At 44.3% G+C, this 20,842-nt stretch overlaps 1 protein-coding gene across 4 annotated transcripts in view; it reads right to left on the reverse strand.

Moving 5' to 3' along the window:
• The window catches only part of SGF29 (SAGA complex associated factor 29), a 34,905-nt gene that overhangs the window by 6,839 nt on the left and 7,224 nt on the right, over positions 1-20,842 (reverse strand). For 2 of the 4 annotated variants that reach the window (XM_082856522.1, XM_082856523.1), the window contains 3 exons: positions 5,835-5,929; positions 1,411-1,486; positions 686-758 (listed from right to left, as the gene is read on the reverse strand). In XM_082856522.1, coding sequence (XP_082712648.1) covers positions 686-758; positions 1,411-1,486; positions 5,835-5,909 — 224 coding nt within the window. In that variant the 5' untranslated portion in view covers positions 5,910-5,929. Of the gene's footprint in view, positions 1-685; positions 759-1,410; positions 1,487-1,680; positions 1,972-5,834; positions 5,930-12,125; positions 12,229-20,842 lie in introns of those variants that run through there. The other 2 variants (XM_082856524.1, XM_082856525.1) reach the window with 2 other exon arrangements.

Below are 20,842 nucleotides of genomic sequence, written 5' to 3' on the forward strand. Positions count from 1 at the left end.
GACTAGTTCTCACTCCCCATATGCGCTCCTCCATGGCCCTGGCACACTCTGTCCTCCGCTTGGGCTCTCTGACTTGTCTGCCTACCCATCCCCAGCTCAAGTTTCTCCTCCTCCCTGAGAGGGTCTCAGATCCCCGGGCACGGTGAACACCATCTCGGCTGGCCCACCGACTACACTGTCCGGTAACTTTTTTAGGGTGTCTCTCCTTTCTGGACTGCTTGCTCTTGAAGGCAGGATCTCACTATCCTTGTGTCTCTCTATGGAGACTGCCCAACACCAGGCATAACCATGGGTTATGGTCAAAAGAGTTTGAAAAATACTGGTATTAGGCACTTTATGTGCATTATCGCATTTTACGTTGACAATTCTACAGGTAGTTATTATCTCTATTTTAATGACGGAGCAACTGAGTCTCAGCTGAAATGACTGCCCAAGGTCAAGTGACTAGAAAAAGGCATCACTGGGATTTGATCCACACCTTTCTGCCATCTATAAAACAGCAGGGCCAGGGAAGAGAGGCCAGAGTGGGCTCTAGGGAAAGTGGGCCCTAAAGGAGAAGCTGGGGAGTCAGAATCTGCTTATCTGTGGGAGGAGAGGCAGGCTGGGGCTATGGTCCACAGGCTCCTACAGCCCAGCACCTGGATGTGGAGGGGAGGCGATGGCAGGGCAGTGGGACGGTACTCACTTGCACTCAGCCTCTGCATCGGCCTTGGCGGTTGTGTAGAGGCCACGCAGCTTTGTCCGGTAATAGGGAGAGACTGCAGAATAAACAAAGGGAGAAGATGCATGGGTGAGGGGCAGCTGGCAGCAATGTGGCACTGCTTCCAGTCCGCCGGAATCAGACTCCGGGAGGCACCGAGGGGCCATGGGCTGAGGTATGAGCTTTACTGGCTCAGAAGTGCCCCCCGAGGCCGGTACCTCCATGTTCACATTTTCATATGGTACAGATGCCATCACAACAGCTAGGAGAGGACTCTCTAACCTCTGCCAGAGTGTGACCCACGCAAACAGAAAACAACTCTCCAAGCTCCTCAGAGTTGGAAAGCACCAGCCCGGGAGCCTGACCTCAGGGCATGTGCAGGGCACACGAGTAGGGAAGCTCTAGAAAATGCCCGCTAACTGGGGGGTCCTGTGCGCTGTAAGGGGGTTCCCGAGACGCAGCGTCTTTTCCTGACTTCCCAGTCCTCAGAGTTGGGGGATTTTAAGGTTCCTTAGTGGCTAGACAGTCCGTCATCTCTCTCCTGGGTCATCTTAGGTCACCCAGCCTAAGGGAAAACTGTCCCTCAGGGCTAGGGAGCAGGCAGTTCATTTTGGATTAGGCAGACACACGCAAAAGTCCCTTTCGAAAATGATGGCCGCCCCGTTCCCAGTCTTGGCCCACTCCTTTCTCTCCCGAGCCCAGCCACTCACTCTTGTTCTCTGTCTGCATCCGCTCGTGGGTCTTTTGGATGTTCACTAAGTTGTGTTCGCTCCTCGAACGCTCTTCCTGCAAGGACGAGGTCAACAGGACATGAGGGGAGGCCCTTTATCCTGCTGTGGCAACTACCCTGCAGCCCAGGCCAGAGGCCCCATAAATATGACCCTCATTTTGTAAATCCAGCTTCCAAATCCGTAAGTTTAAAAGCATTTCCCCCCCTGACTAATGCAAAAGCAATACAAAAGGCATTAAAGTTAACTTACAAGTTATACATTTAATGACTCTCCTTTATCAAAAAGACAAACTGACCCACAGATTCAATGCAATCCCCATCAAAATTCCAGCTGCCTTCCCTGCAGAAACTGACAAGCTGATCCTCAAGTTCATATGGAAATTCAAGTGACCCAGAATAGTCAAAACAATCTTAAAAACAAACAACAACAAAAAAACATCGGAGGAGTCACGTTTCCCAATTTCAAAATTTCCTACGAAGCTGCAGTAGTCAAATGGTGTGATACTGCCATATAGGTCAATGGAACAGAACCGAGAGTCTAGAAATTAACACGTGTATCTATGATCAATTCATCTGGGGAAGCGGGGTAGGTAAGGATGCTGATACAATCCTTCCCCACATCAGTGGTCCTGGGACCAGGGCTGCAAATGAAGATGCCGGAAGCAGGGATGATTCCTAAGGAAGAAGCTGTAACTATACCCTTTAACCTTTATGTCAGAATTTCTAAGTGCCTGAGTGGGTAGGTACTTTCACCCTATCTGGCAAAATGGAGTTAACAGTGAACGCAGCTATAATGCCTAGTGGTGAAAACAGCCCACTAGTTCCGTACCTAAGTAACCCTACCTTACATGAATGGGAATGGACGGGGGCTGGGGTGGGGATAGGGGGAGAGTCGGAGGAAGGTGAGGCACTTGCTAGACTAGTGTGTTGTTGCTGGCAATCGGGACCAGCACGGTGGCCGAGCCTAACGTCCTTCAGAGTAGAAAAATCTGGGTAAAAATCAATGACAAATGCAGAGAAGGAGAAAGAGTAGCCGAGGGTAAAAGAATGAATAAATGGGTTATGCAATGATGGAAATTCAGTATTACATTAATACCTGAGAGAGGCTCAGAGCAAGAGAATAACATTGACTCTTAACTCAGTCATACCAGATGCCCTGAAGGTGACGCCGTGTGTCTGCCAAGACCACCTCCGCTTTTAGACCCCAACAAAGTCAAATGGAAGCCTGAAAACCCTCTGAGAGACATTTTGGTTATATAATATGATGATAAACTAGACAAACTGTTGATGACTGACTGGAGTTCTAGTAATGTGCCAGTATCTTTTTTTTCTTTATCTTCAAAATTTTATTACTAAACTATTTTTAGAGCAGTTTTAGGTTTACAGAAAAATCACGCAGGTAGAAGACAGAGTTCCCATACACCTGCTTTCCCCTGCACAGCTTCACCTATTATTAACATCTTGCATTAGTGTGGAACATTTGTTACAATTACTGAACCAATATTGATAATGATTATTAACTAAAGTCCACAGATTACATTAAGATTCACTTTTTGTGTTTAACATTCTATGGGTTTTGACAAATGCAAAATGTAACATATCCACCATTTTGGTATCATACAGAATAGCTTCACCTCCCTTAAAAATCCCCTGTGCTCCCCCATTCACCCCTCCCTCCCTCTAAGCCCTGCGCAATCACTGACCTTTTTATTCTCTCTATAGATTTGCCTTTTCCATATTGTCATATAGTTGGAATCATACAGTATAGAAAACCTTTCAGACGGGGTTTTCACTTAGCAATATGTGTGCCAGAATCTTCTGACTGATTTTTCAGGTCACATTCCACTACAAAGGATACCATTTGGAAAGGAATCTCTGGAAACTGCTCCCACTGGGTCGTACGGCAGCTCCCAGCAGACTGATCATCGTGTCACTACAAGCCTGGACGATGGGATGCTTAGAAAGGTCCCTGGTTATAATGGACACGACATGCCACAGCATGCTTGCACAAATACACAGCACCCTTGTCTTTGTGAATGCAAAGCAAGTAAAAACAATAGGGAAAAAGTGGGTTTCTGACAGGATTAGAGCAGTAGGCACGTGGTGGGTCCAAATTCCCCTGGGGAACAGCCCCATCCCCTGCTCCCCTAGACGAGGAAGGTTTTGAGAGGCCTAAGAGGCCATATGATACACTTAGGCTAAATTACATCTAGGTGCGATTACCACTCATCTAACCCTAGTATGGGGCACCCAACATTTTTGGGTACAAAATATGTATCCTAACTGCAGTACCCAGGCCATTAGTACACAATGGCAACAAAATGCATGGTGGAGTAAGCAACATTGGTCCATAGACAGAAAAAGGCTTTAGGGGACATAGGTACTGTTGTGTTCATTGTGGGGCAAGATGAACTCATTTTCAATGAGAAGCAGCAATCAGAGGGAAAAGACCGTTGATTAGAATAAACAAACAGAAGTGAGTTCTCTCGTAGGAGGAAGGCAAGGGATGGGAGTCAGTCTGGAAAGATGATGAGGCTTTAGTGAAGTGGTTCAGGCCAACCCAACAGGTAATGTGGATAGTTCTAGGACCCACCTGTTGCTGGGAAAGGGCTTGCACCTTGACCCACCAGGGTTTCTTGACTATTTTAAAATGGATAATACTTTAATAAGTAGCCATGAGCAGCGGCCCTCCATCCTAGCTGCTGAGCCCCAAGGGGCACACTTATGGGAATTTTGTGGACCTCTAAACCTATAGAAGCCCTCAAGGGGCATGTGCAATTTACATCAATGCACCATGACTACCCTTGAGCCAAGAATAGATCAAAATAAGACATATCCTGAAGTCCAGTTAGCAGAGGTAGGGCTTGTACTCTGAATACCACCTGTGTCCTCCCCATAGGAGGGAGGTGGACTCTGCTATACAACAGTATGCAATGGAAACCAGTCTCAATATGAGCCTGAGCTGAGACAGAGTGACTGGCTTTATCCCCAGCTGACTTCGAACCCAGAAATAGCTGAATCATGGCCAACTGTAATAGAGCCTGTCCGTAATAAAATCTGGTAAATGGGCAGGGCCAATTCTGTTGCAAAGGCCTAACAAACAGCTCTGTAATTCTCTTTTTTTTTTTTTTTTTTTGCGGTATGCGAGCCTCTCACTGCTGTGGTCTCTCCCATTGCGGAGCACAGGCTCCGGACGCGCAGGCTCAGCGGCCATGGCTCACGGGCCCAGCTGCTCCGCGGCATGTGGGATCCTCCCGGACCGGGGCACAAACCCGTGTCCCCTGCATCGGCAGGCGGACTCTCAACCACTGCGCCACCAGGGAAGCCCTGTAATTCTTACTGATTTGTTCCATAATGAAACTGAATTTTACCATGACCATACTTCAATATGGTATAACACACTGGCACTGTTGGTAAGATTCAACTACCTTATGTAAGTCAGTCATAGGATAATACTGATATTGATGACCAAATGTATTGGGAGATTGAGTCAAAGTCTTCTGAGAATGTAATGCTGATGGAAAATGACTGACCTGAGGAAGAACTGGATTTAACTCACCATCAGCTAGTTTCTATGCTAAACAGTTTCACAGAAATTTATCATAAGGTACAGATGGTGGTAGATGAAGGAGGAAAACAGGTAATCAAATTAGGACAAAAATATGAAAGTGTATGTAATGGCTCTATAGGACAGATTAGTTGTTTCTTTAAGTCTATCCCTACCCTGTAAGGATTCCTGCCAATGTTAGGCACATTTATCCTGATACTATTGCTGTATCTGTTATATAAATGCTATACTAAAGGTAAATGCTCAAATGACTGTTTTGCTGTAACAGAGCCTAGGCCAAGGGCCAGGGGGGTGGCAGGTGCAGTTAAAGATCAATTCAGCAGGCCTGGGTGTTCAAACACTACACATTCCAAAAAAGGGCTGGCCCTTGACCGGCTCTTAGTAGATAACCTCTAAACACGCTTGGAATATCTTGCCTGATAAGAGTGTCTCTGTTTACCTGAGCTGGAGGCACGAGGAGAATGACTGCTATTGGGTACAGGGCATTTTTGTCAGGTGATGAAATGTTCTGAAATTGATCATGGTGATGGTTGCACAACTCTGAATATTGATTCAAAGTGGACTGTACACCTTAAATGGGTGAATTGTATGGTATGTGAATTATACCTCTCAATATAGCTGTTACTAAACAAAACGAATCATGAAATCCTGCCCATGACAGAAAATCCAGCAGGAATGGAAGTCATACCCTACATTCTCCTTCTCCTCCCACCTTCATTACATCACCGTGGTTCCTGCATGTCCAATCTCTTTGAACACAACCACCCCCGCCCCCTCCACAGCTCAGTATCACAGCCCACGTTCCCCTCTAGGAGTGGAGGGCTGTGGATTTTTACCTGGGTTTGCTTGATCAGCTGATGGAGCTCTGTGAGCAGTTCTGCAATGCGGGAATCAGCAGACACGAGGGCCATGGTGTGGTATACGGGGGCGCCTGGGGTGGAGGGGGAGCAGAAGAGAGCCTTGTTAGTGGCTGTTGTGGGTTAAACCATTCTCCTGAAAGATATGCTGAAGTTCTAACCTCCGGTACCTCTTACTTGGAAACAGGGTCTTTGCAGATGTAATTAAGATATATGTTAAGATGAAGTCACCCTGGAGTCGGGTGGGCCTTAATCCAACATGACTGGTGCCCTCATAAGAGAAGAAACAGAGACACACATACAGAGAATGCCAGGTGGAGAGACAGACACACACAGAGGGAAGACAGCCATGTGACAGACGCAGAGAGAGAGTGCAGTTATGCAGCTGCAAGCCAAGGAATATCAAGGATCGCTGGCAACCACCAGAAGCTGGGAGAGAGGCACGGAACATACTCTCCTTCTGGGCGCCCAAGAAGGAGCCCACCCTTGATTCTGGAACTAATACAACCCCTTGATTTTGGAATTCTAGCCTTCAGAACTGTGAGAATACATTTCTTTGAAGTCACCCAGTTTATAGTCGTTTGTCATGGCAGCCCTAGGAAACTGATACAGCGGCAAGTTGTCTTGGATTCCCTCCCTAATCCAATGATGCTCCTATTCGATATGTTCAACCAAGTCAGGAGTACTTGTTAAGTATCTTCAAAGGTAGTATGTCCTAGCCGCAGCTCTGCTGCTACTATCCTGACAAATGATTCAAGCATTCCGGTTTCCCCCGTTTTTTTAATGTGTAAAATGAGGATTCAAATAAGATTTTATATGAAGACACTTTCTAAGATATAAAGCATTGTTACTTTTTTTTTACTGTAGAGGGAAGAGAAATTAACTACTAAAAATATCTGACTTAAGGTAAGATGAATGTATTGTGATGAAAATAAAATGCAACAGTAGGTAATTAGAAAAAGAATAAGAGACAATAAAAGGTAAAAGTAAGCTATTATAAGTAAGTAAGCTATTATATAGCCAACACATGGAAACAGCCTAAATGTCCACTGACAGATGAATGGATAAACAAGATGTGGTACACACACACAATGGAATACCACTCGGCCATAAAAAAGAACGAAATAATACCATTTGCAGCAACATGAATGCAACTGGAGATTATCCTACTAAGTGAAGTAAGTCAGAAAGAGAAAGACAAATATACGATATCACTTATATGTGGAATTTAAAATATGACACAAATGAACCTATCTATGAAACAGAAACAGACTCATGGACCTAGAGAACAGACTGGTGGTTGCCAAGGGAACCTATTTATGAAACAGAAACAGACTCATGGACATAGAGAACAGACTGGTGGTTGCCAAGGGAACCTATCTATGAAACAGAAACAGACTCATGGAGATAGAGGGTGGTTGCCAAGGGGGAGGGAGTTGGGGGAGGGATGGAGTGGGAGGTTGGTGTTAGCAGATGTAAGCTTTTATATACAGGATGGATAAACAACAAGGTCTTGCTGTATAGCACAGGGAACTATATTCAATATCCTATGATAAACCATAATGGAAAAGAATATTTAAAAAAAGAATGTATATATATGTGTAACCAAATCACTTTGCTGTACAGCAGTAATTAACACAACATTGTAAATCAACTATACTTCAATAAAAATTTTTTTTAAAAAAGTAAGCTACTGTAACTAGGTAAAACTGGACATACGCCTAAAGATACAAGTAGACTGATAAAAAAGAACTTTTTTTTAGGATGCTGAAATTTTTACTTTACACCCTACCTTCTTATAAAGGTCATTCAATTAGTACATCTCCATATCCACAAAGATCAGATTCACACTGCATGTCCCCCACCCCCCCGGTAATGAACTGTGAACTCTATGTATTTAAATATGCACATCTTCTTAAAAATCTCTGCTTTTGTTTATTAAAAGAGTAATATACAAACCAGGAATAGAGGGGAGTTTCCTCAACCTGATCAAGGGCATCTATGAAAACCCACAGATAACATCATACTTATTGGTGAAAGACTGAAAGCTTTCCCCCCTAAGATCAGCAACAAGTCAACATTGCTCTAGAGGTTCAAACTAGGGCAATAAAATGAAATAAAAGAATCAAGATTGGAAAGAAAGAAGTAAAACTATCTTCATCTGTAGATGACATGACCTTGTATATACAAAATCCTGAGAAACCCACTAAACAACGATTAGAACTAATAAAGAAGGTTAAAGGACAGAAGATCAACAGGCAAAAATCAAACTGCATTTCTATACAGTTGCAATGAACAACCCAAAAATGAAACTAAGAAAACAATTCAATCTACAATAGCATCCAAAAGAATAAAATACTTAGGAATAAGTTTAATAAGAGAAGTATACAATTCTTATACTGAAAACTACAAAACATTGTTTAAAAAAATTAAGAAGATCTACATAAATAGACATCCCATGTTCATGGATCAGCAGACTTAACATTGTTAAAATAGCACTACTCCCCAAATTGATCTACAGTTTCAACGAAAGCCCTATCAAAGTCCCAGGTGGCTTCTTTGCAGAAATTAACAAGCTCATCCTAAAATTAATATGAAAATTCAAGGGATCCAGAATAGCCAAAATAATCTTGAAAAAGTTTTGCCAATTACAAAACGTACTATAAAGCTACAGTAATCAAGATGGTGTGGTACTGGCATAAGGGTAGACATAAAGATGAATGGAACAGAATCAAGAGACCATAAATAAACCCTTATATCCATGGTCAACTGATTTTCCACAAGGTTGCCAAGACAACTTAATGGGGAAAGAATAGTCTTTTTTGATAAATGGTGCAAGGACAACTGGATGTCCACATGTAAAAGAGTGAATTTGGGGCCCTACCTCAGACCATATATAAAAATGATCTGAACAGACAGTTCTCCAAAGAAGATATACAAATGGCCAACAAGCACATGAAAAGATGCTTGATATCATTAGCCATCAAGGAAACGCAAATCAAAACCACAGGAGATACCATTTCACACTCACTAGGATGGCTATAATGAGAATGAGACATAATAACAAGTGTTGGTGAGGATGTGGAGAAACTATATGAATGGGTAAAGTGTGGTATATTATCCATACAATAGACTATATTATTACACTAAAAAGGAATGAAGTACTGACACATGCTACACATGGATGAACCTTGAAAACATTATTCTAAGTGAAAGAAGCCAGACAAAACAAACCTCATATTGTATGATTCCGTTTATATGAAGTATCCAGGATAGGCAAGTCCACAGAAAGCTGTTGGGGGGGGTGGTTGAGGGAGGAAGGGGAGTGACTGTTAATGAGAATCGGGCTTTTTGGCCAGGCGGTGAAAATGTTCTAAAATTGACTGTGGTGATGTCTGCGTAACTCTGAATATACTAAAAACCACTGCATTGTATGCTTTAAATACATGTACATCTCCATCCCTTCCAGCCCCAGGCAAACACTAATCTACTTTCTGTCTCTATAGATTTGCCTGTTCTGCACTTCATTTCTTTTTATTGTTGAATAATATTTCATGTTTGCATATACCACATTTTGTATATCCATTCATCAACTGATAGACATTTGGGTTGTGTTCACTTTTTGGCTGTTATGAACATCGCTGCTATGAATACCTGTGGACATGTTTTCATTTCCTGGGTATAAACCTAGGAGTGCAAATGTTGGATCATATGGTAACTCTATGTTTAACCTTTTGAGAACAGCTAGACTGTTTCCAAAGTGGGTGCACCATTTTATATTCCCATGAGCAACGTATGAGGGTTCCGATATCTCTGCATGTGCACCAACATGTGATATTGTCAGTCTTTTTGATTATAGCCATCCTACTGGGTGTGAAATGGTAACCAGTGGTTTTGATTTGCCTTTCCTTGATGGCTAATGATGTTGAACATCTCTTCATGTGTTTACTGGCCTTTGTGTATCTTCTCTGGAGAACTGCCCTTTGCCATTTTTAATTGGTTTTTTTAAAAAATGATTACTGAATTGTGTCCTTTGAAGCACATGTTTTTAATTTTTATGAAGTCCAACTTATTTTCATTTGACTGCTTGTGACATATCTTTTTTTCCTCACACGTGCAACACTATTTTTACCACCACAAGCTTTATATAATGCATTCTAACATAGAGAAGAACATGTCTCTTAAGAAAAAAAAGTCTGGCTGCATTAATTAGAACCGCACAAAATCAGGGATCTAGAGTTTAAGAGATTCAAAGTGGATAAATTTGAGAATGATCAGCATAGAGGTCGTTGCTAAAGTCTTGGGAATTGATGACGCTAGGGATGATCTGCTGAGTGAGCAAAGAGGAAGGGGGAAAGAGCCCCACTGAACCACAACCAAGGTGAAGGTGTGGACCAAAGAAGAGTCCAGTGGGAAGATCCCTGGAAGGAACGGATCAGCACGGAAAAGGGTTGTTCTCTCCTGCCACATAAAGCAGAATCCTGGTCAGAACCATGCCTTTTACATGCCTACACATGTGCATATTAAAACTGGGGGAATGGGGCTTCCGTGGTGGCGCCAATGGTTAAGTGGTTAAGAATCCGCCTGCCAATGCAGGGGACACGGGTTTGAGCCCTGGTCTGGGAAGATCCCACATGCCACAGAGCAACTAAGCCCGTGCACCACAACTACTGAGCCCGTGCTCTAGAGCCCGTGAGCCACAACTACTGAGCCCACATGCCGCAACTACTGAAGCCCACGCGCCTAGAACCTGTGCTCCACAACAAGAGAAGGCACAGCAATAAGCCAGCGCACCACAATGAAGAGTAGCCCCCACTCGCCGCAACTAGAGAAAAGCCCGCGTGCATCAACGAAGACCCAATGCAGCCAAAAATAAATAAAAGTAAGGTAAACTAAAAATAGAACTGGGGGAAGCCCCCCCAGCCGGACAGTGGGTTTTACTGTATACAAGCATTGCTAGCAAGCACTCCCACTCTGCTGCCAGGTAAATCAGTTACCTTCCCTGAGAATTCTGACACTTCAAAACTTCTCCCTCCTCAATACCTTTGCTCCTGCCCTCAGACCCACCACCATGCAGGAGGGGTATGGTAGCAAATAAAGATAACATTTTCCTGCTAGCCGGGCTGTGACACAGAGACAGGGGTGGAGCCTTGAAGGGGAGGCCAAGCAGGAGGAGGCGGGTTTACAGGTGGAGGAAGTGTGAGCCTGTTGGCTGGGGGGCGGGAGCACACTGAGAACAAGTCCAAGGACGAGAGAATGGGGCTGCATCTGAAGAGGCCGGAGTGTGAGGGGTGGGATCCAGCCCTGAGACATATCCAGTGTCATCTGTCATTATTTGCTGACATTTCTTCTGGTCTGTCTTATCTACACACACTCAAACGCAGATGTCCTGTCCCATTCCACCCTACCCTCCAAAGAGGCTGAGACGGTGTGCCCCCTACACCCTCTCCCTCGCTGCCAAGGAAACAAACATTACACTTTTTTCAACAACCAGATCAAAACTGGTCTTGTCTGACCATCCCTAGATAAGCCTAACTTTTCTCTTGACTTTTCCTGGAACCTACCTAGAGCTATAAACTGGCTTTCCAGCCAGTGGATGTAGGTAGATCTTTTCTTCCCCAACCAGCCTGGAAGCTCCTCAGGGAAGAACAGTCATCTCTGCTGTCATCAACAACCCCTTTCCACCAATAACCCCACTGGTAAGTAGTGTTGGGAAATCGACAGGAACTTCATAGTTTTACTCCTTCACACACCACCTTTCTCCTGCCCTGACCCCCCTCCCCGAAGTTAGGTCCATTTTGAAATTCCCGTAACGATTCGTGTTGGCTGGACGTCTCCACCAGAGGAGACCCCAAATCACTGTGCCCAGCTCAGACACTCCTTATGTGATTCTACTTCTGTATGTTAGAAATGTTCCATAATAAAAAGAATTTTGTTAAATCGATGTACCCAGAAAATATTCTAAAATTAGATGATGATATTAATGGTTGCACAACTCTGGATATACTTTAAACATCCAATAAATTATACATTTTAAATGGGTGAGTTGTATGGTAGGTGAATTATATCTCAGTAAAACTGTTCAAAAAAGAAATCAGTATGTCCAAAAGCAAGCTCACCCCCTCCCTCCTCACCCCACCCCTAAACCCCTAGGTCATAGCACACTCCTCCTAACCCATCCAGCCACCTATGCTGGAACCTGAGTTATTTTCAACTCCCCCTTCTCCCTCAATCCTCATGTCCAACCAATCGCCACTCTGGCTGATTTACTGCCCCAGTATTTCAGACCTCCATCTACTCCTTTTTCGTCCTTCACTCGTTGGTTCAGGCTGTAACTTACACAGCAGCCTCCTAGCTGGGCTTCCTCCCTGCTTTCTCGTCTCCCTCAAATCCACCCTCTGCAGAGCTCCAGGACTGTCCATCTAAAAGACATGTGTGGCCATATCATTTCCCTACCAAAACCTTTCAATCCCCTCCCATGTCCCCCCCCAGGAGAAGTCAAGCCCTTAATACAGGACACAAGGTCTCCACAAAGAGGTTTCCATCCTCATGTCTCCCCCACTCGAACATCGCTCGGCCCTGTCTGCCTCACATTTCCTATTCCAGTAATACTGAACTGTTCCGCTTTTGACTGGGCGCCATGTAACTTATGCCTGTGCCCTATGTTTGTGCTGCTCCCGCTATCTGGGATGTTCTTCCTGCAGGCAGATTACCCCTAATCCTCTGCCTGATTTAACTGTTCTCTAAGACCTGGATTACTACCAAGTCACCCCCTCCTCTAATCACAGAAACCCCCAGTCTCCTCAGCTGGGTGAAGTTACCTTTCTCTGTGTCCCCATTGTACCCTGTGCATCTCTCCACCACTGTGCCCAACAAATCGTATTACAATTCTCTGTGTGTATTTGTCCCCTCCCCCAGCGTGTCCAGTCTCTGACAGCAGGGATCACTTTATCCTCCGTACCTAGCACAGGGCTGGCACGGTACCCACCATCCTCACTTCTACTCCCATTTAATCTTTAACCATTGCAGTCCGGTGCTCCCTCAGTGCCTATGGTCTCCTGCCAGCTCCTGGAACTTTCCGCTGCACTGAATACCTGACCACAAGCTGCTCCTCAAAGCTCTGTTCTCTGGGTTTCCAGGCCTCCATTCTCCCCTATTTTTCTGTTGCCCTCCTCCTCCACCTCAGTGGACGGTCACCCTGGATCCTCTTCTCATTCTCAAGCACTCCCTGAGCACTGTCACCAGCTTCAAGCACCCTTATTCTGAAACTTCCACATCAGTATCATCAGCCCTGACTTCTCTCCAAGGCTCCCAGCTCAGACCTGCAGCTGCCACCTGAACGTCCCAACCATGATGCCCCTCAGACACCTCACACTTCCTGCCCTGCACGGCTCTGCCTTCCAGACGTGGGTGAGTGGTGCCCATCACTGTCCAGCCAGCTTCCCAAGCTGGAAATCCTGGGGTCCTCTCCTGCTCATCTCCAAACCCCATGCCCTTGATCAATCCCCATTCAAATTCTATTGATTTTTCCTCAGAAATTTCTCTTAAATCCAGACCCTTCTCTTCCATCACACCTGTCACTGCCTTAGCTTAGGCTCTCATCACATTGCTGCAATATCATCTGTCTCTTTGTCTCACTGTGGTTACACACAAAGTCTGTTCCGCCTAAGGGGGAAAAAAAATAAAAGAAAACCTTTAACTACTAGATGATATATGCACACAGTAAAAAAAATTCAAACGATTAAAAGAAACACAATGAAATCTCCCACCCCTTGAGGCAACCCCTGTTGTTTTTTGGGTATTTCTCCAGAGATCCCATGTACATACAAGAAGAAAAAGTATGTTATCTCATAAAACCTTTTGCAATTAGTAGATGCAGAGACAGACAATGAAACTGACGTTGAAACTTTCAGCCAACCAAAGTGAAAAAGTTGACCCACTTGGTCTGGAGGGGAAGGAGTAGGTCAAATACCAAGCCAGGCAGGGCCTAATCCTGCAATCAGAAGGCAGAGGTGGGTAAGGAGGGCCCTGTTTTTGACAAGAGACCTGTCAGGATGCCTTCACATAAAAACACTGACTTGTGACTTTTAAAATGCTCTCTTCTCACCTGATTTCTGTTCAGTGTGAAGTACTGGGTTGGCCAAAAAGATCTTATGGAAAAACCCTAACGAACTTTATGGCCAACCCAATAATTCTGAAGTAATGAGATGAGTGCCAGGATTCTGGAGGCTCACTTTGCCCACTGGGTAGTGCACTGCCTAGGAGAACCTCATTTTATGATCTTATCATACAATGAACTACTGCTCTCTCTGGAAGCAGTCGGTATTGAGCTCTCTGAAAGGACCATCAGGCTGTTTCCACTACCTTGAGGCCCCTCCCCTGGGACTTGACTGACAAAAGGCAGCGAGTTCTTCCTACTCCAGTGCCCTCTCTTCTCTGGGATACTCCTTAACCAGCGAGGCAGTCAGAAACTCCCCTGGCTCTCCAAAGTACTCTGGTCACAACTCTATTTCCATTTTTTCCTAATTTAGATGAAAAAAAAAAAAAAAAGTCAACAACATCAAAGAATATCTTAAAGCAAATCCCAGCAACCTACAATGATTTTCATTTTGTATGATACCTTCTGTATATATAATATACAGATCATCCTTGACTCACCATGGAGTTATGTCCCGATCAACCCACTATAAGTTGAAAATATCATAAGTTGAGAATGCACTTGATACACCTAACCTACTGAACGTCATAACTTAGCTTCGTCTACCTTAGACGTGCTCAGAACACTTACAGTATTAGCCTACAGTTGGGCAAAACCGTCTAACCAAAAGTCTATTTACAATAAAGTGACTATCTCATGTAATTTATTTATTTAAAAATTTTTTTTTAATTTTTAATTTAATTTTTTTTTTTTTTGCCACACTGCACGGCATGTGGGATCTTAGTTCTCCAACCAGGAATTGAACCCACATCCCCTGCATTGGAAGCATGGAGTCTTAACTACTGGACCGCCGGGGAAGTCCCCTCATGTCATTTATTGAATACTGCACTGAAAGTGAAAAACGGAATGGCTGCCTAGGTACAGAATGGTTATAGGTGTGTCGGTTGTTTCCCCTCGTGATTGCCTGCAATACAGCCATCAGGGTAATGAACTGACAGGCATATTTTAGGAGTGTTCCAAGGAGAGGAATGGGGACAGGAGAGCTATAGAGTTCTCACCCTGAGAAAGTTCTCTAACCTTTCTGAGTCTCTATAAAAACCAGAGCACCCACTTGAGGACGAACCACACAAGTAAGGTGATAGACAGTGCCTGGCACAGAGCGTGCATTAGCAGACACGAGCTGCCTCCTCCTTATCTGTAGATGTGGGTCAGGGGACTGCCAGGAAAAAAGACAGGGACTGTGTTAAGTTGAGCAAAGCAGTCAAAGGCACAAGGAACAGAAAACGCCGATGCGTCCCAAGCCTGGGGAAGCAATCACTGCCCCTGCCATTTAAGGGCCCCCTCCTGCTTAAGCTCCGCCTACTGGGTGCACCCTGCCTGGGAAAACCAACTCATTTTATGATGTTCCAATAAATTACTGCTATCTCTGGATCCAGTCAGCTGTGAACTTGAATCTCCCCAGAAAACACATTCTCAGTAGAGGCAAAAGCTTCTGTGGTTCTCCACTCTGAGGACACTAAGCCTGGTGGTGCAAAGCCAGAATGCAGACTCAGGACCACATCTAACTGAAAGTTCAGGCAGCTCCCAGCTGGGAGGAAACTGCATGTTCAGCCCAAGCTGCCCATTATCTGAGTCCAAGGGTCCCAGCTGATCTCAGCATTAGTCTCTAACCAAGAAGAGGTTATGCAATTCCTGTAAGTTTCAGAATTCTTATGAATTTTGAAGCAAGGCCCAGTACCCTAAACCTTCTGCGTCCTAGAACCCTCTTTTTTCCACTTAGATGGCCACACTTTCTATTTCTACCCACAAGGGGAACCACTGTTCTGATATTTTCCACTACAGACTAGTTATGCCTATTCCAGAATTTCACAGAAACATAATCATGCCATCCATATTCTTTAGTGTCTGGATTCTTTCACTTAATGTGTTTTGAGATTCATCTGTGTTGCTGTGTGTATCAGGAGTTTGCTTCTTTCTATTGCTGAGTTGCATCTATTATATGAACAAACTGGTTTGTTTAACCTGTTCTCTCTGAATAGCATCTATTTCCACTTTGGGTCATTATGAATAAAACTGCTACGAGCAGTCATATGTGATTCTTTTTAAACACACATATTCATTTTTCTTAAGTAAATATTTAGGTCTGGTAATAGCACTCTTAATTTCCCTTTGGGAAACCACCCCTCACCTTGGCTCCAAGGCTGGGTATACCACCTGGGCCCATGAAAATATTATATTCTCCCTGACCACCATGACTGGTTCAGGAAGAGATATGTGACCCAAATCTGGACAAAATCAATTTCAGATCTTTTGCTAGAGCTATCTGCAAAAAGATAACGTCTTTCTGTTGGTTAAGAGTAGCATGGAGGGCTTCCCTGGTGGCGCAGTGGTTGAGAGTCTGCCTGCCGATGCAGGGGACACGGGTTCGTGCCCCTGTCCGGGAAGATCCCACATGCCACGGAGCGGCTGCACCTGTGAGCCATGGCCGCTGAGCCTGCATGTCCGGAGCCTGTGCTCCGCAACAGGAGAGGCCACAACAGTGAGAGGCCCGCGTACTGAAAAAAAAAAAAAAAAAAGAGTAGCATGGAATATGACCCAGCAATTCCACTAATGGGCATACACCCTGAGAAAACCATAATTCAAAAAGAGTCATGTACCACAATGCTCATTGCAGCTCTATTTACAATAGCCAGGACATGGAAGCAACCTAAGTGTCCATCAACAGATGAATAGATAAAGAAGATATGGCACAAATATACAATGGAATATTACCCAGCCATAAAAAGAAACGAAATTGAGTTATCTGTAGTGAGGTGGGTGGACCTAGAGCCTGTCATACAGAGTGAAGTCAGAAAGAGAAAAACAAACACCGTATGCTAATACATATATATGGAATCTAAAAAAAAAAAAAAGGTTCTGAAGAACATAGGGGCAGGACAGGAATAAAGACGCAGACGTAGATAATGGACTTGAGGACATGCGGAGGGGGAAGGGGAAGCTGGGACGAAGTGAGAGAGTGGCATGGACATATATACACTACCAATTGTAAAATAGATAGCTAGTGGGAAGCAGCTGCATAGCACAGGGAGATCAGCTCGGTTCTTTGTGACCACCTAGAGGGGTGGGATAGGGAGGGTGGGAGGGAGCCGCAAGAGGAAGGAGATATGGGGATATATGTACACATATAGCTGATTCACTTTGTTATACAGCAGAAACTAACACACCATTGTAAAGCAATCATACTCCAATAAAGATGTTTTAAAAAAAAAGTAATTATACTCCAATAAAGATGTTTTAAAAAAAGAGTAGCATGGAAGCCTGGAACGATGGAGGCTTTCACCTGCCTGAGGGAGAAATCAACATGGACAAAAGCAGAGCTGAGAAGACACAGAAAATACCGGTGACATAATTTAGGCTTCTGGATACAGCCATGCCTGAAGCTGATGCACCCAGGACTCCAGATACAGTCAACAGATACTCCTTTTCTGCTTAGACTAGTTTGGGTTACCTTTTTGTTACCTGCAACTGGGAAGTTTGACTAAAAAGAGGTAATTCTTGGGGACAAAGGCTTCAGGTGGAAAGCACATATCAGCTGCTAAACACCCAGCTTAAAACTGTTCTCTGACCCTCTACTAGCAGCCAAGGCCTCATACAAACAAATGCAAACATCCTATACTTAAACCACTCTAAAAAGAATCCCACAGGACTCAAGACAATAAAAGCTTTGTTATGAGTCAAAGGGAAGCAAAGCATCTAAGACTTTACACTCAGATCCCATACCCTCAATTTAGCCACCATCAGTAAGAAGCTACATTAATCAATTCGTTTTTTTAAAAAAATTAAGACGATGATTTCCACTTACCCCCACCCCCACCCCCGCCCAGTACCTACCATGCTTCTGTACTGAAGCTTACACAGGTGATTCTCCTTTAAACCTACATCAATGCTACAAGCCCACCTTCTTTACAGCTGGGGAAACTGAAGTTCAGACAGGTTAAGTTATGCTGGTAACTCAGGAAATACAGGTAGTTGAGCTGGGATTGCAAGTCTGCAAACTATAAAATCTATGCTCTTCCTCCCAATTCTAAGTTTTGTCACAACTTCAGCATATTCAACAGCAAAAGAGATCATGGAAGTAGAAGCAATTTGTCTACTGTAAACTGCCAATCAACTGTTAGGTTATTATGATTACACTGAAAGTATCACCAGTAAGACAGTGATTCATTGTGCCATCTGAAAAAAAAAGAGGTAGGAAAATAAAGGTAACAATGACAGCTATTCCTGATTACCTACCATGTGCTAAGCACTCTTGCGTACATTATCCTATTTAACAATCCTGCAAAGTACTGTTCATAGTACTGAGGAAACTTGAGTCTTGGAGAAATAAATGACTTTACCGAGAAAACACAAATAATAAGTGGAAGAGGTGGGATTCAAATTCAGATTTGTCTGACTCTGCAACCTAAGCCTTAAGGGCTCAAACAACTTAGTATCAACATCCAACTCCCACTGGTTCAGTGTTCACCATTCTACCTTCCTCTCCACAGATACAGTGACCACAAATCCCGAAGCGACATAAATTGGGTATTTTTTCCAAGACAGATGACTCATCAAAATTCCAAGTGAGATTCATTTTTAAAACCTTTGTAAGAATCTTTGTATATAAATTTAGAAATCAGAAAAAAAGGACTTTGACTTAACATCCCTGCTTCTAGCTCCAGAAAATTGGTCTCTAAAACTATGGACTCTAATTGGACCTACCCACTGAGAAAAGGGTGCCTCGTGGTGGGCCAGGTATTTATAAGATGGACACTCCGGTTTACCAAACACTTCCAAGGCACTGCTTCAGATCCTGGAGGGCATCTCTCAACTGACCTACAATATCCACGCTGAAAAATCCCAGGGCCCCAGCCTCAAACAAGCACAGACTTTCATGCTTCTGTTATGCCTGCCTGAAATGCCTTTGATCCTTCCCCCTCTTCCCCTCTGGATCTCTCAAATTTACTCATTTTTCAGGGTCCAAATCAAATGGCAGCAAAATTAACACTTTTACAGCAGTACTTACCAACCTTTTTCACACCATGGCACTCAGAGAACACAATATTTGTATGGCATACTAGGATAGAAGGACAAAGCTGCTTATAGCCAGAAACAACTGGCAGGGAGATCTGGCTGTCCCAGGCCCCTCTCATCTGCCCTGATGCCAAGGGCAACCAAAACTTCCAGAAACTTCCAAAACACGGTACACCAACTTCCGTTCTGGCACCTGTCACACATACACCCGGAGACTAATTGTTTCACTTGTCCCTCCTGCCACACCTCTTAGAAGAGAGGGATGCAGTTTTATTTATCTTTATATTCCCAGCAACTAGCACAGGGCCTGGCACCTACCAAGTCCTCAAAATAGACTGCAGAACTGAACTGAATCCTGGAAACCTCTTAGAAACACTGCAACAATTCTGAACCTGGGCTGTTCAATACCTTCTCCTCCCAGACCGCAGAAAACAAATTAGTTGTAACCAATATCCTCTTAAGAGGGATTGTCTACTTACCACCTATGGAGAAAAGGTACTTTCCCTTTGTAAATTCATTCATTCATTCATTCATTAACATTTATCAAGCACCTACTCTGTGCCAGGCATGAGGGGTATACAGCAGTGAATGAGACAAACAGTCCCTGCCTTGATCTTAGGAAACTTACAGTCCAGAAAGGAACACAGATATTAAACAGTTTGGTATACTTAATTGTAGGTGAAATAAACACTCTAAAATGGATGGATCAGAATACATAAATGGCTAAATCTGAATAAATGACAGAGAACGCCAAAAATGAAAACAGAAATTCTCAGGCAGAAAGGACTGACCAAATACCAAACATACCTACAATTGGACACCCAGGAGTGAAACTTCAAAGCCTCAAGGATAAATATGTGCTGACTGATGGAGGAGGAGAGAGAGGAAGCAAAAGACACCTACAATAACTCAAGGTGCTTGGCCTAAGCGACTGGAAGAAAGACAAAACTGAGCAAGGCGAAAGGTAAAACTCAAAATTTCAGGAAGAGCAATGACTTGAAGGCAGAAATTTGAGAGTTAAGCACAGTAGACGGTATTTATATTTAAAGCCCAGGAAGTGAACACTGAACAGAGATCTAGGATGACGCTTTGGGGCAGTACAACCATTAAAAGTAAGGAAGAGCAAGAATCAGCAAAGAAGTCAGAGAGAGCTGAAGCTAAAGACGAGAATGTTCCACAAGGCAAACAAAAAACGCGTTTCCACTAAAGACAGTGACTAACTGCATCAAATACTGCTAGGGGTCTCAGAACTAACTTAACACTGAATTTGGCGACCTAGAGATGATCGGTGGCTTTGACAAGGCGCTATTTCAGAGGAGGGGTGGGGGCCAGGCCTGAATGGAGTGGGTTTGGAGGAGAAAAGGTGCTGGTGAATACAGGTTGAAATTTTGGCTGCAAACAGGGGCAGAGAGATGAGCCACCGGGAGGAATGTGAAGGAAGAATGAGGTTGTTTGGTTAAGATGGGCACATCTTGAGCAAATAACAGAAGCTGCCAAGGTTCGGGGCCCATCCTCTGCCCTCGTCTTCTCGCACCTGGGCTGGGTACCCCAACTCTCCCGGCCACCAAGCCAAGCTCCACGTGCGGCTGCTTCCCACCTTCGCAGGGCGGGCGGGCGCAAGCGCAGACCTTGCAGAAGGTCTGCGCCAGCCCCCCCTCTCTCCCCGCGCCCCGCCTCTCCCCGCCCAGGGCGCGTGCGCACCGCCCCTCAAGAGCCGCCTCAGCAAGGCCCAGGAATGGGGATCCTCAACCCTCCG

This window comes from Leucopleurus acutus (assembly GCF_964270905.1).
Source record: "Leucopleurus acutus genome assembly, chromosome: 16".
NCBI lineage: Eukaryota > Metazoa > Chordata > Mammalia > Artiodactyla > Delphinidae > Leucopleurus > Leucopleurus acutus.